This window comes from Coregonus clupeaformis, chromosome 14 (genome assembly GCF_020615455.1).
Source record: "Coregonus clupeaformis isolate EN_2021a chromosome 14, ASM2061545v1, whole genome shotgun sequence".
Taxonomy (NCBI): domain Eukaryota; kingdom Metazoa; phylum Chordata; class Actinopteri; order Salmoniformes; family Salmonidae; genus Coregonus; species Coregonus clupeaformis.
Window position 1 is genome coordinate 10,569,914 of NC_059205.1, and position 15,113 is coordinate 10,585,026.

Here is a 15,113-nt window from a genome sequence, read left to right on the forward strand (position 1 = left end):
AGTTGACCAGGGCAGCTCTAGCAGGGCAGAAATGTGATGATCTGACTTGATGGAAAGGTGGTATCCTATGACGGTGCCACGTTGAAAGTCACTGAGTTCTTCAGTAAGGCCATTCTAATGCCAATGTTTGTCTATGGAGATTGCATGGCGGTGTGCTTGATTTTATACACCTGTCAGCAACGGGTGGAGCTGAAATAGCCCAATCCCCTAATTTGAAGGGGTGTCCACATACTTTTGTATATATAGTGTACTTCAATAGAAAAAAATTGTTTTGGTTGTGGTAGCCCAGCCCTGGATACTGATTTTTGTGGGCCATTAACATCCAGACCAGGTTCATCAATAAGTAACCTAGAACCAATGAAAATACTAGAAATGTCTTACAACACCAAATATGCAAATGCTCACTTGTGGTGTTCCCTGTCATCTGGATGATGCACTTGCTGTCCTTCCCGATCTCTCGAGAGTTGAAGGGACGGACCCGGACCGCCACCTTCACTGAAGCCCCCGCCATGCTGCCTGTCAGTGGGGGGCGACGCGACAATAGAGGAGTTCAGTCAGGAGGGGGAGGGGCTTGTCGTCAGGTAGACACCTGACACCTGTGGAGAGGGAAGTCATGGTGAGATGAAGCTGATTTTAACTACTTTGTAATGCCATCATCTAACAGAAAAACGGGTAACAACTTTACTTAACCTGCATGGTTGCATTATGATACAGTTATAGTGCATTGAAAGACTTCATGAGGTCCTGACCCCCTTATAAGGTATTATAATCATCTCATAATGATCCTGACTAAATGCCAGCCAGATAAGCATCAAGGGCCTTCCTGTGGCCCTTACCTTGTTTTTAGTAGCACTGTATGGTTGTAAGGTCTAGGCACATACAGTGCATTCGGAAAGTATTCAGACCCCTTGACTTTTTCCACATTTTGTTACATTACAGCCTTATTCTAAAATTGATTAAATAAATAAAAAATCATAATCAATCTACACACAATACCCCATAATGACAAAGTGAAAACAGGTTTTTATAAAAAAATAAAAACAGAAATACCTTATTTACATAAGTATTCAGACCCTTTGCTATGAGACTCAAAATTGAGCTCAGGTACATCCTGTTTCCATTGATCATCCTTGAGATGTTTCTACAACTTGATTGGAGTCCACCTGTGGTAAATTCAATTGATTGGACATGATTTGGAAAGGCACACACCTGTCTATATAATATCTCACAGTTGACAGTGCATGTCAGAGCAAAACCAAGCCATGAGGTTGAAGGAATTGTCCGTAGAGCCCCGAGACATGATTGTGTCGAGGCACAGATCTGGGGAAGGGTACCAAAATATTTCTGCAGCATTGAAGATCCCCAAGAAAGAACACAGTGGCCTCCATCACTCTTGAATGGAGCTGGAGGGCCTTGGTCAGGGGAGGTGACCTAGAACCCTAACCTTCCAAAAGGACAACCATCTCTGCAGCACTCCACCAATCAGGTCTTTATGGTAGAGCGGCCAGACGGAAGCCACTCCTCAGTAAAAGGCACATGACAGCACACTTGGAGTTTGCCAAAAGGCACCTAAAGGACTCTCAGACCATGAGAAACAAGATTCTCTGGTCTGATGAAATCAAGATTGAACTCTTTGGCCTGAATGCCAAACGCCACATCTGGAGGAAACCAGGCACCATCCCTACGGTGAAGCATGGTAGTGGCAGCATCATGCTGTGGGGATGTTTTTCAGCGGCAGGGACTGGGAGACTAGTCAGGATCGAGGGAAAGATGAACAGAGCAAAGTACAGAGAGGTCTGAATACTTATGTAAATGTGATATTTCATTTTTATATTTTTAATACATTTGCAAACATTTCTAAAAAGCAGTTTTTGCTTTGTCATTATGGGGTATTGTGTGTAGATTGATGAGGAAAAAATCAACTTAATCCATTTTAGAATAAGTCTGTAACATAACAAAATGTGGAAAAAGTCAAGGGGTCTGAATACTTTCCCAATGCACTGTATATTCCCCAGCTCAAGACAGTTTAATTTCATGCCTTCAAAAAAAACTGTTAAGAACTAAAGATCAATAACTCCGTTATGAATTGTCTGATAGCTGACATACAGTGTTTCTTATTCTGGCAGAATCACATGACATTTTGTCATAGCCTACTTGTTACACACAGAATAAATTCTCTTAAAGCTATTTTTGACAACCACAAACGTAGACTAGGCAGGTCTACATGCTGCGTCATTCGCCACCTCGTCAATTAATTCGGATGACCCACATCGTCACTTGCACTTGATTCGCCTACGATACCGCATCATGCCATCATCACAATTTAGCCCCTCATTCTTACTTCTTTTTTTTGTCGGATAAATCAAAACCTAAAATTACCAGATTATCAATACATTGCGTCATTTTAGTCGACTATAACCTAGTACATGTTGGGGTAAACATTATTCTAATCTAGGCTATCTCAAATTAAAATGGCTGCTTTCATCGTAGCGGACATCATTCCTTATTTTTCTCCATCCTCGACGGACCTACTTGCAATGGGCGCGTCTACAACGCTGCAGCTGATAATGCCGACTTTACTGCACCTGCCTGAAGACTCATAGCCTATAATATGTAGCCTAATTGGGGCCTGCGTCGGTAGGCCTATATTGACCAAAATATGCCCCATCCATTACAAAATGGGTTGGCTTGTTACGTTTCATGAATTCGTTGATTCTACAGACAGCAATATCAACGCGACGCAGCTGCTAAAAATCTTCCCAGTCATATCCTTTTATGTGCACACTGTCAGAGTATCACAAAACCTACAGCCCGCAAAAATACACAAATGACATAATTGAAAAGGATATTAAAGTGACAAACGTTATTATGCACCAACCTAGTTCGTGTTTTTTTGTTTACACTCGAAAAGACCCAACATTCATAATGTAAATATTGTCATCTCCACCATTTTGCGCTGCCGCACCTCAAACCCAACGCACTGTCGAAGCAATATAATATAGGCCATCACTCAATTTACTGCTAGGCTATTCGCCCACTGTAGACATCAATGTCATTGAATTCATCCAGCCATAAATTAATCCCTGCAACACATTAGCAAATTCATGATTATCAGATTTAGTTGTTTATTTTGGACTGTGGATCTGATCAAATTAAAGAGGCTATTGACAAGATTATTCGGACAATCTAAAAACAATTGTTTCACAATGTCTAATCATGTGGATGCCAATTTTCCTCAAAATAACAACACATTTAGCGTACATTATCCAAATAATCCAGACCTCATGCATAAACAAGTCACAGTGTCCGAAGGGCCTCAAAACGGCCAATCCAAACAGACAACCATGAGGAACAACAACATCCTTGGTTCCCCACTGCGTCAACACAAGGCCATGATCAAAAACAACATCTCATCAGAAAATAACAAAACTCAAATCGTCTTACCAAACCACCTCGAATTCAACAACCGCAGTGGGTTCCTCCTTGATATTTTTCCTCCCGTTGATATCAGCTAACAGCCTCCCTCAGTGTATCCATGCAGGGAGTATCTGCCCGGAGCAATAGAGAGAGAGAGAAACAGAGAGAGAGAGAGAGCTAGACCACCCCAGTCAGGGCTATGGCTGGGTGGGTTCTAACAACAGGGCCTGGTACACAGTGGTGCGTCAGTCGGTCTGCCAGCCAGGGTAGGGGAGTGGACAGGGAGGAGGGAGGAGAGAGAGGAGGGGGCTAGACTGGATGGATGCAGGAAGCGAGCTCAGAGTGAGAGAGAGAGAGCGAACGTCATATACGGTCGGTCCAAAGTAAAATGGTTATTGTGGCTAAGCCAAGGATGCTGGGAGTCAGTGATGACATCATCATCAGCATCATCGGAGTGGAGCAGGTAGAGAACAGTGCAGCAGCGCAGAGAAGGAGGGAGGGAGGGAGGACTGAGGGAGGACTGAGGGAGAGAGGGAAGACTGAGGGAGAGAGGGAGCAGGGAAAGAAAAGGGAGGGGTAGGAGGAGAAGAGCAGGTTGATGGAGGGATGGAGAGAGGGAGGAGGGAACAGGGAAAGAAAAGGGAGGGGTAGGAGGAGAAGAGCAGGTTGATGGAGGGATGGAGAGAGGGAGGAGGGAACAGGGAAAGAAAAGGGAGGGGTAGGAGGAGAAGAGCAGGTTGATGGAGGGATGGAGAGAGGGAGGAGGGAACAGGGAAAGAAAAGGGAGGGGTAGGAGGAGAAGAGCAGGTTGATGGAGGGATGGAGAGAGGGAGGAGGGAACAGGGAAAGAAAAGGGAGGGGTAGGAGGAGAAGAGCAGGATGATGGAGGGAGGGAGGAGGAATGGAGAGAGGGAGAGAGGGAGGAGGGAACAGGGAAAGAAAAGGGAGGGGTAGGAGGAGAAGAGCAGGTTGATGGAGGGAGGGAGGAGGAATGGAGAGAGGGAGGAGGGAACAGGGAAAGAAAAGGGAGGGGTAGGAGGAGAAGAGCAGGTTGATGGAGGGAGGGAGAGAGGGAGGAGGGAACAGGGAAAGAAAAGAGCTGGGAGGGAGGGGACATGCAGGTACCCATGGGAAGACCCCATTATACAAAGCACAGATAATTTAAGGTGGTACAGATCTCATTGGTGTCTCACTGAGCTAAACAGTAGCGAGTAAGATTGTAATTCTATCCTGAGTCAATGCATGTAGACCTACAGTACTACACCATAAATCTGGCTGTCCAAAGGCTGTCCACTGGCTGTAAACTGTGAATGAAGTCTTTGTTGTTCAAGTTCAAGTATTCAGCTGTGTGGACAATAGTCAACAATATGGGTCATTGTTTCTCATAAATATAGTTTCTTTGTCTAGTGACCACAACAAATGTGTTATTATACTGGACTGTAATGCTATTACAGAGTCGAGAGCAGATATATGTTAATACATCTTCTAAGAAGTAAATATTTTATTGTATTTTACATTTTCATGAGTGATATATGTGAAGGAAACATATTATACTTGAATGGGATTTTCCTCCCTCCAACATACTGTTGTTCTCTTCCAAGATATTCCATGTAAACTCTTTCTTCAAATCATTTTACATGTAAACTCGTTCTCAAATCATTTCACAAAGTAATCCATTTGAATAAAGAATATCTATCCTTGATCACGTTCTCTATCAGAGCCTGGTCATAGAGGAAGCTGAGGAGGGTAATAGAAGCTCATTGTTTGGACCCCATCTGCTGGACAGCTGTCACTATTACATAAAGCCAACATACACTGAGTGTACAAAACATTAGGAACACCTGCCTAATATTGAGTTGCACCCCCCTTTTGCCCTCAGAACAACCTCAATTCGTCGGCGGGCATTGAATTCAAAAGGTGTCGAAAGCGTTCCACATGGATGCTGGCCCATGTTGACTCCAATGCTTCCCACAGTTGTGTCAAGTTGGCTGGATGTCCTTTGGGTGGTGAACCATTCTTGAAACTGTTGAGCATGAAAAACCCAGCAGCAATGTAGTTCTTAATATATGCCATTTAGCAGACGCTTTTATCCAAAGAGACTTACAGTCATGCGTGCATACATTTTTAGGTATGGGTGGTCCCAGGGATCGAACCCACTACCCTGGCGTTACAAGCGCCATGCTCTACCAATTGAGCTACCAATTGAGCTACAGAGGACCACCCATGACACAAAACCGGTGCGCCTGGCACCTACTACCATACCCCGTTCAAAGGCACTTAAATATTTTGTCTTGCCCATTCACCCTATGAATGTCTCAGTTGTCTCAAGGCTTAAAAATCCTTCTTTAACCTGTCTCCTCCTTCTTCATCTACACTGATTGAAGTGGATTTAGCAAGTGACATCAATAAGGGATCTGGACAGCAGAGATAGGTGGGATGGACTGAGGGAGGCTGAGGGTTGGGATGTGGAATTGGAGACAAGTGGGAGGGGAGTTGCTAGGTGGGGGATAGAATGACGGTCAAAGATAAAAGTAAAAAATAAAAACAAAACAAAAAGTAAGTTTGAATGACACTGAGGGGCAGTGTTGTTACAGCTAATGCCTGTTTGCCTGAGGCTGATACCGTGCAGGTGTTTGTACACATGCATATACACACACTCTCATTCAAACACACACACGTGCACATACATGGACACACACACACACACACATGTAAATAGTGCCATACATGCACTCAAACATATTCAGTTGGCCTTGCTGTCATGATTTTTGTTGTCCTTGATATCTTTTGTTTTTTGCATTGTTGTTTTCTGTTTTCCTTTGTCTTTCTCTTTTTTCTCTTTTGTTCATTTAGTTGGTTGTTGGTGCATTGTGGGACGGGGGCTTGGGGACGGGGGCTTGGGGACGGGGGCTTGGGGACGGGGGCTTGGGGGACGGGGCTTGGGGGGACGGGGGGCTTGGGGGGGGACGGGGGGCTTGGGGGGACGGGGGGCTTGGGTGGGGACGGGGGACAGGGGGCTTGGGGGGACGGGGGTCTTGTAGGGGATCGGAGGCGGGGGGCCTTGAGGGGGACGGGGTGGGGGGCCTTGAGGGGGACGGGGGTCTTGGAGGTAGGGAATGGAATAATTTTTTTAAATTAGTTTTCTCGGGGGGGACTGTGGAGGGGCTCTCGGAAGGTTGAGTAGCATCTCTTGGGGAACTGTGGGGGGGATCTTGGAGGGCTGGTGGCCTGGCAGTTGGGAGCTTGGGCCAGTGGCTGATGGGTCGCTGGTTCGGGTTCCCGTTTTTGACCTTGTGGGAGATCTGTCAACGTGCCCTTGAGCAGGGCGTTGACCCTGGTTGCTTCTGCGGGTCGCTCTGGATGGGAGTCTGTTAGATGACTGATGTGATGTAGATGTTGAGCGGCTTCACTGCAAGTATATTGTATGTTTTAATATTCAATATACAATAAAAAAAAATATATATATATAATAAGAATAATAAGAATAATAAAGGGATCATAGCTTTCACCTGGTCAGTCTATGTCATGGAAAGAGCAGGTGATCTTAATGTTTTGTACGCTCAGTGTATATCATGCATTATAATGCGGTTATAATGCATTGTAAGACCTGCCATTAGCAATGTATGACTTCCTTTATCATTTCTCATTATCCTCTCATGATGATCCTAACTAGATAACATTGAGTAGAGACATAACAAATTCAAGACTCATACATGCCTATAACAATAGTAAAATGTTTCAAGGTCACTATTTTGAGAACCTCTTTTGCAGAACTTACCCATACATGGACCCCAGAAATGGCATACTCGGCTTGTGATGGACAACAGTGACGACTGACAGTTTGACAGAGGTCAAACTTCTGCTGCTCTTCTGTTCATCAGATAAGGAAAGATTTAGGCAAGACAAACAGTGTTACTCTGGCAGATTCTGAAAAAGTTATATCACACACACAGAGCAGGTGTCCTGACAGTACTCACAATAATAATCTCGCTTTACCCAAATCAACATACCCTTTCTCTCCCCCCCTCTCTAGTGCAAAGGCCACTGAGAGGTAAACCATGAGTCCCATTTACTTACCTGCCCGTCTAATTATTGACCACGTGGGACATTAGAGGGAGGCACACGAATCGTTCAAGGTCCTGTTGTGACATAATAGCTCAACCAGATAGACGGGTACGGAGTCGATTCAGGAAGAGCAGGAGGAGGCTTTTTTGATAAGGACTCACCCCGTTTTTGTACAAAGGACCGAAGACAGCTTTTTTAACAAAGTGACTTTTTGACAGGCTTTTTATGTCTTAAAAATGTTTTACTTTGTTAAATCATGTACACACATTTTAAAATGGCTTTTACTAGAATGGGTACTTTTATGTAGGATTGTTTTATTGTTTTAAATAAACAACATGTACCTTTTAAAATGTAATTGTAATATAATGCTGGTTTTAATGCACTTTATGCCATTTTTTATGTGTGTAAATGTATTTAAATAATGTGAGCTGTTTTAAAAAGAATTGATCAATAAAAACGTTTTCAAAAGAAAAATAGCTCAACCAGACGGGACAAACTTGAAGCCAGTTGAACTGCCCCCTACTTCCAGTAACTCACAACTTGGTTTTGTCAAATGAAGTCAATTCTAAATGATTAATCCTGTCCATTCACATTCATTGATTATGTAAATCCAACACTATTCCTTTTCTGTCCAAACTGTGTTGAATACAGGTGGATGTGCTGTACGCCACAGTGGCTGGCAGATTATATATTGGTACGGCTATTACATGCTTTTTTTGCATGGATTTGTCAATTCATCTATGTCTACATTTTTAAAGCGCTCTTTCTCAAAATAGATTCCTTGCTATCACATCGTATTCTCATTTTGTTGATCAGTTTATGGTGTGAATGAAATGGCCTCCAAACCAGCCATTTCATTTTTGGAGCATATATAATTGTACTCCTATAAATCGACTCGACAGGTTGGTCAAAACTCCCATACTGAATGACTATGTGAATAACAATGCACGTTTCTTGGAACAGGATCTGCACCTCAATATATGTCAGTATGCCTTTTCACGCAACTGACAGACCATCTAGTTTACTCCAGTCTTGTCTCCAACATACTGACCACTATTAGAAACAGCACGTTAAATATTATACCTTTTTGCCCGCCCACAATGAATGAATAAATACATTTGTTTTTGAGTAAAAGATGTATGAAGTTGTTCGGGGACTTTTTCTTGACACAGGAATCAGTAGGAAACGTTACTGCAGGTTGTTTTTCAAATCATGGCCAACTCAAATAATGATCCAATAACCACAAAAGGCTACCTCACTTTTCGAGGAAAGGGCTCTGACATGAGTGAAAATATTGAATAATTTGGTACACATGAAAGTGAATGTGAACTCTCGCGTGCGTGTGTGTGAATGCACATGCCTCATTGTCCGTCCTCTGTTCAGCCAATCCTCTCCCTTAAAATGGGTAGACTCCTCTCTAAATTCCTGAGCGAATGCAGAACTAGGGGTGGGAAAGATCAACAGCGCATGCACCTAGACCATACCCCTCACAACAACCCAAAACCAAACTCGACTGGATCCTAGCCTGTCCATTTCCAAACTGTGCCAGATGCAATCTTCACTTTTCTCATGATAGACACATGCTAGTAAGATATTCAGGATTTATACTGTACATACTCTATTTGAAATTAAATGTTTATTGATGTTTCAATTGATGAATAGACATTTTGTGAGCATTGTCTTGCAAAATTAGTTCCCAAATATTCCATAAAACAGGTGTTTCTGAAAATGTTCTGCCTATGTCATAACCAAGGGGAAACCATTTCACCTGTGAAATGACCTCTCCAGTTACCAATAAAGGCATTGCACTGTCTCTTCCACTCATTCCACTGCCTCACAACTCAGCAAATAATGGTAATAGTAGAAACCCTCTCTTCTCCACCCCTTCAAACTCGAAAACAAAGGCCTTCACATGGGAATAAGGTCATTATAACCACATGCACTCATTAATAATTGGTCGGTAATGTTAAAACGTCTGTTTTAGTGAACAATATTTAACAGTTAGTGTTTTTCTAAGCAGGTGGTTGACAATATAACATTTTAGCCAATTCCACCTCTGTGCAGTTTTTATATGTCCATGATGGGCTTGTTGTTACCAAAACCAACATGACGCACCACGCTAGGTGCCCAAGAGGTCAAATACCTGTTTGTTTTAAATCTTCACGAAAACCCAAAGTCAACTCCAGTACCTCCGTCTGTCCGTGCAAGTCACAGTCGTCGGTTACACCGGAGCGAGGAGCTAACGATGATGCAGCGGGCTTTATTTCGCAGGGGCGCGCTTCTGGCGCAACAGGCGGCTGTGGAGGTCTCACTGCCGCACATTGACCGCGCCATGTCCTCGGTGACCATCCCGCCCCCGGCGTGCATGCTCCGGCCGCTCGAGGTTCCTTTCCGCTACCTGTTTGGACCAGGACCGTCCAACCTGCCGCCCCGCGTTTTAGCCGCGGGGGGCAGGCCAATTATCGGCCATTTGCACCCAGAAATGTATGAGGTAAATGTGTAGCCCTTTTTGCTGATGAATTCATTGTTTGATAACTATTTTTGACTTCTTAGCACCGCCAGAGAGAGGGATATTATTAGCCAGCAGTTAAGTCATTTCTAGACTATCAGTGCGCTTATAAATTCATAGTCAATAATTAGGAACACATTTAGGATATTATTTATTTTTAAATTGAGATGTGTTTTAAAGTAGTTAACATTTGTACCATTTATTTAATTATCAAAGCAAGTCTGATGCGTAATTGCGAATGCGTCAAATAAGCATTTTTACCCTTCTTACCCTTCACAACGGATCTATCAACATTTGACAAAGGATTTGATGAACCACTCATAATTAATCTATGTAGGCCTAGAACTACAACTATTTAACAATTTGATGCGCTGCTTGTAGATCATGAACGACATCAAGAAGGGGATCCAGTACGCTTTCCAGACACAGAACACCATGACAATAGCTATGAGCGGCTCTGGACACGCAGCCATGGAGTGCGCAGTCTTCAACGCCGTAGAACCAGGGGAGAGCGTGCTCGTGGCGGTCAACGGGATCTGGGGAGAGCGCGTGGCTGATATCGCTGAGAGAATGGGTATGTTTTACGCACTGTTTTACGCACGAGTTTTCCCGTCATAAAATAAGACCAACAGTTGTGGTTTGATGTAATTTGATCAAATATTGTTGAGAACATTGTTTATAGTCGTGTAGACATCTGTTTTGTTTTCCTTCAGATATTAGACTTACATTTGGCTTTATTCCAGGTGCCAATGTTCACAGGATGGTGAAAGCCCCGGGTGGAATTTTCACCATTGAAGAAATTAAGAAGGTAATTGTTTGGTAATGCATTAGGCTCACCAAAGTAGCATTCACACAGAGATTGTTCAATACAGGCTCCTCAGCAACTTCAGCGTTACCAACCCTCCCCTGTATCCAATTCCATGTATACATAAAATATACTGAACGAAAATATAAACGCAACATGTAAAGTGTTGGTCCCATGTTTCATGAGGTGAAATAAAATATCGCAGAAATGTTCCATATGCACAAAAAGCTTATTTCTCTCAAATTGTGTGCACAAATGTCTTTACATCCCTGTTAGTGAGCATTTCTCCTTTGCCAAAATAATTCATCCACCTGACAGGTGTGGCATATCAAGAAGCTGATTAAACAGCATGATCACTCTAAAATGTGCAGTTTTGTCACACAACACAATGCCACAGATGCCTCAAGTTTTGAGGGAGTGTGCAATTGGCACTCTGACTGCAGGAATGTCCACCAGAGCTGTTACCAGAGAATGTAATGTTAATTTCTCTACCATAAGCCACAATCGCAGACCACCATGTAACCATGCCAGCCCAGGACCTCCACATCCGGCTTCTTCACCTGTGGGATTGTCTGAGACCAGCCACCCGGACAGCTGATGAAACTGAGGAGTATTTCTGTCTGTAATGAAGCCATTTTGTGGGGAAAATCTCATTCGGATTGGCTGGGCCTGGCTCCCCAGTGGGTGGGCCTTGCTCCCAAGTGGGAGGCCTATGCCCTCCCAGGCCCACCCATGGCTGCGCCCCTGCCCAGTCATGTGAAATCCATAGATTAGGGACACATTTATTTATTTCAATTGACTGATTTCCTTCTATGAACTGTAACTCAGCAAAATCTTTGAAATTGTTGCATTTTGCGTTTATATTTTTGTTCAGTATACATATATATGAATGTATTGTAAGTTCATATAGTCAACATTGCGAGGAATCTAACTATGGCATTTTGTGCAAAAAAATGTTGTTTATTATCTGACTGCTTATCCATCTATAGGCCCTGGCCAAACACAAGCCTGTTCTGTTCTTCCTCACACATGGAGAGTCCTCTGCCGGGCTCGCCCACCCCGTCGACGGCATTGGAGACCTCTGCCGCAAGTGAGACACAGCTCCATCTCAAACCTATACAAAGATATATATATATATATATATATATATACACTACAGTATATCTCCGCTGTATTTATCTCAATTCACACTTCTGATGATACATTGACGGCCACAACTTCAAATTCAAGCCCTAAATTCCTCTCTCCTCAGACACAATACCCTGTTTCTTGTAGATACAGTTGCATCTCTTGGGGCAACGCCTATTTTCATGGACCAGCAGAGTAAGAAAACGTCTAATCTTGGTTAACCCAGAACTAAAATCTGGCGTAATTTGGTCAGATGCCTGGTACCATTTATGTTTACATAGTCTGTCCATGAGTATTTAGAAAACGTCAGACTCCTATTTCATTGTCAGTCTGTCTGTATTAGTGTAATATGTTATCATAATTTTCTTGTCTTTGTAGATATTGACATCCTGTACACTGGCTCTCAAAAGGCCTTGAATGCACCCCCTGGCACAGCACCCATCTCCTTCAATGAAAGAGCATGGTAAGGACTCTGTGTGTATTTGTGTGCATGCGTGTGTGTTGTATGAGTTAGGGAAGAAAGAGAGGGATAATGATTGAATTGAGACAAAGTAAATGTTTGAATTTTGAGAAATGTGGACTTATACACTCCCTCTTGATACCCTATACAGCCAAAAGATGTTCAACAGGAAAACTAAACCAGTGTCCTACCTCTTTGACATGACCCACTTGTCTAACTACTGGGGAAACGATGGTCAACAAGCCAGACTGTAAGTCTACAGTATCCTCATGAACACTACTTTATGTGAAAACCGCCCATCCTAACAGGTTGAAATATGTTTCAGATACCACCACACAGGACCAGTGTCTGGGTTATTTGCCCTGAGGGAAAGTCTTGCTATTCTTGCTGAGAAGGTAAGAAAGAAGGACCTAAATGAATTAACCATGTTTGTGTCTATTAGCTGATTACTTTGAGGATTGCTTCTAATTCTCTAAATAAATCAGCTAAATTTACAATCAGTTTTGGACCAGTTTCAGGCTTTCAGACTCACTGTTCCTGTCCCATCAGTAGCCAGTCTTTGTCTCCCTCTAGGGGCTGGAGGAGTCCTGGAGGCACCACAAGGAGGTGTCAGGGTACCTCTGGAAGGGCCTGGAAGACATGGGGCTCAAGCTGTTCATCAAGGACAAGGTAAAAGACTTGGCGTGCATCTGAAATCGCACCCTATTCCCTAATAGTGCACTTATTTTAACCAGATGCTGTTTGGGTACTGCAGTATGGATTAGAGTGCCATTGCAGACAGCTCTGATTGTCAACAAACCGATCACATTCTACAATAATAGTGTCCATTTTTGTTAACACATCCTCCAGTTTCATGGCTGGTGCAATTATTTGGTCTTGAATTTCACAGAGGTGTGTCCAAATGTGTGACTGTGATATTTTGTCCATGCAGAACCTTAGGTTGCCCTCCGTCACCACCATTGCCATTCCTGAGGGCTACAACTGGAGAGAGATGCTGCTGTACATCATGAAGCACCACAAAATGGAGATGACTGGGGGTCTGGGGCCCTCCATTGGCATGGTGAGTGTGAGGGGAATGTTAAAGTTCCAGCTAATTGCCCATACGTAATTACTAACTATCTGTTTATTGACCATTGCATTTGATATGGGAGCTGAAACCCTGTATGTAGATACAATTGGATGGTTAGACTACCTATTTAGAGATGAAAGTGCCTTGTTGTTGTCATGGCAGTGTCTTGATGGTCGAGTCTTTTGTGCAACTATTTGATGGTCGAGTCTCATGTGAGCTCTCTGTGACGTATCCACCATTTTGTTATTCCTCAGGTGATGCGTGTGGGTCTGATGGGATACAACTGCCAGAAGACCAATGCCGACATGGCACTAGCTGCCCTGGCTGACGCTCTGAAGAACTGCAAAAAGAGCAAAGCATAAAGATGGTTTATTATGCCTTTTCTACGCTAAAGGTGAACAAACATGCAGCCGGCTATGCTGGAGGGCACCTGGAACAAATGGACAAAAGCGTCAAACTGTGAAAGTAGTATCACAGGTGTTTGTGAGCACAGATTTTAAGCACAAATGTAAAAAGCCAGATTAGGACATACATTCACTTACAACTGCTTTCCCAATAGAGTTTGTAATTATTGTAGATGGTGAATGAGTTCCACTGAGTGGCGCAGTGGTCTAAGGCACTGCATCGCAGTGCTAACTGTGCCACTAGAGATCCTGGTTCGAATCCAGGCTCTGTCGCAGCCGGCCGCGACCGGGAGACTCATGGGCGGCGCACAATTGGCCCAGCGTCGTCCAGGGTAGGGGAGGGAATGGCCGGCAGGGATGTAGCTCAGTTGATAGAGCATGGCGTTTGAAATGCCAGGGTTGAGGGTTCGATTCCCACGGGGTATAAAAAAATATGTATTCACTAACTGTAAGTCGCTCTGGATAAAAGCGTCTGCTAAATGACTAAAATGTAAATGTGAATGCACTCCTGGGAAATAATATAAAATATGTTTGAAAGAGTCAACAAAATATGTACAATTGTTTCAAATTTGGCCATTTTACCTTGGATATTAATGAAAAATTGCCTTCAAAAGACAAAGATGTTAGTGCCAACATACAGTACCTTCACCCCACAGGAGGTTGGTGGCACCTTACTTGGGGAGGACGAGCTCGTGTTAATGACTGGAGCGGAATAAATGGAATGCTATCAAATACATCAATCACATGGTTTCCAAATACTTTTCCTAACCTCAACCTAATTCTACTAACCTGTCACGTTAATTCTCCTAATTTGCTGTGTTAAATCAAAACCGGCAGATCTGCCCTGAGAACAATGTTAGTTTCCACCAATGCGCTAGGTTAGGTGTGAAAAAACAGACTGCTGCAACCTGATTGGCTGAACACAATACACAACATCCGGGATTAGCATTTAGCCACTCTAGCATGGTGGTGGAAAATGATGTTTCATAAGGAAAGTACGCATATTTTCCCCGTTTCTTTTTTTGCCTTTTCGCCATTAAATAAAGTTAAGGAGGAAATCGAAGACTATGCAGCCTGAATGGAGAATATTTTAGTTACGAACCGATCCATGAGGGATAGGAATGTATTGCCGGCTGCATACAATGCGTTTGGAAGGTTAAATGAAACGACTCAATATCGCCATCTGCCGGCCTTTGGGCTAATTAGGGTCACCTGGCAAAACTATGGTTCCTACCCTGTAATAGTAGCTTTTTTCT

The 15,113-nt window shown here is 43.3% G+C and overlaps 2 protein-coding genes across 7 annotated transcripts in view; one reads left to right on the forward strand and one right to left on the reverse strand.

The window, feature by feature from the left end:
* The window catches only part of LOC121580718 (kinesin-like protein KIF1A), a 58,435-nt gene extending 54,538 nt beyond the window's left edge, over window positions 1-3,897 (reverse strand). For 5 of the 6 annotated variants that reach the window (XM_041895723.2, XM_041895722.2, XM_041895720.2 and 2 more), the window contains exons 1-2: window positions 3,445-3,896; window positions 406-596 (exon numbers count right to left, since the gene is read on the reverse strand). In XM_041895723.2, the coding sequence (XP_041751657.2) occupies window positions 406-511 (106 nt within the window). In that variant the 5' untranslated portion in view covers window positions 512-596; window positions 3,445-3,896. Of the gene's footprint in view, window positions 1-405; window positions 597-3,444 lie in introns of all 6 variants that reach the window. The other variant, XM_041895717.2, reaches the window with a different exon arrangement.
* Window positions 3,898-9,505: 5,608 nt separating this feature from the next.
* On the forward strand, window positions 9,506-14,117 carry LOC121581451 (serine--pyruvate aminotransferase-like). Its single transcript, XM_041896948.1, has 11 exons — window positions 9,506-9,973; window positions 10,373-10,565; window positions 10,735-10,799; window positions 11,786-11,886; window positions 12,049-12,119; window positions 12,303-12,387; window positions 12,536-12,634; window positions 12,710-12,779; window positions 12,958-13,053; window positions 13,316-13,444; window positions 13,708-14,117. Exons 1-11 carry the CDS (start codon window positions 9,728-9,730, stop codon window positions 13,813-13,815), a joined length of 1,263 nt encoding a protein of 420 aa, XP_041752882.1. The 5' UTR covers window positions 9,506-9,727; the 3' UTR covers window positions 13,816-14,117.
* Window positions 14,118-15,113: the final 996 nt, after the last annotated feature.

Excerpts from the sequence above, each read along its gene's own strand:
- LOC121581451 (XM_041896948.1), top strand. The coding sequence starts at position 9,728 with ATGATGCAGCGGGCTTTATTTCGCAGGGGCGCGCTTCTGGCGCAACAG. Across the intron at positions 10,566-10,734 it reads TGATATCGCTGAGAGAATGG|GTGCCAATGTTCACAGGATG; the intron begins GTATGTTTTACG and ends GCTTTATTCCAG. Across the intron at positions 12,635-12,709 it reads GATGGTCAACAAGCCAGACT|ATACCACCACACAGGACCAG; the intron begins GTAAGTCTACAG and ends AATATGTTTCAG.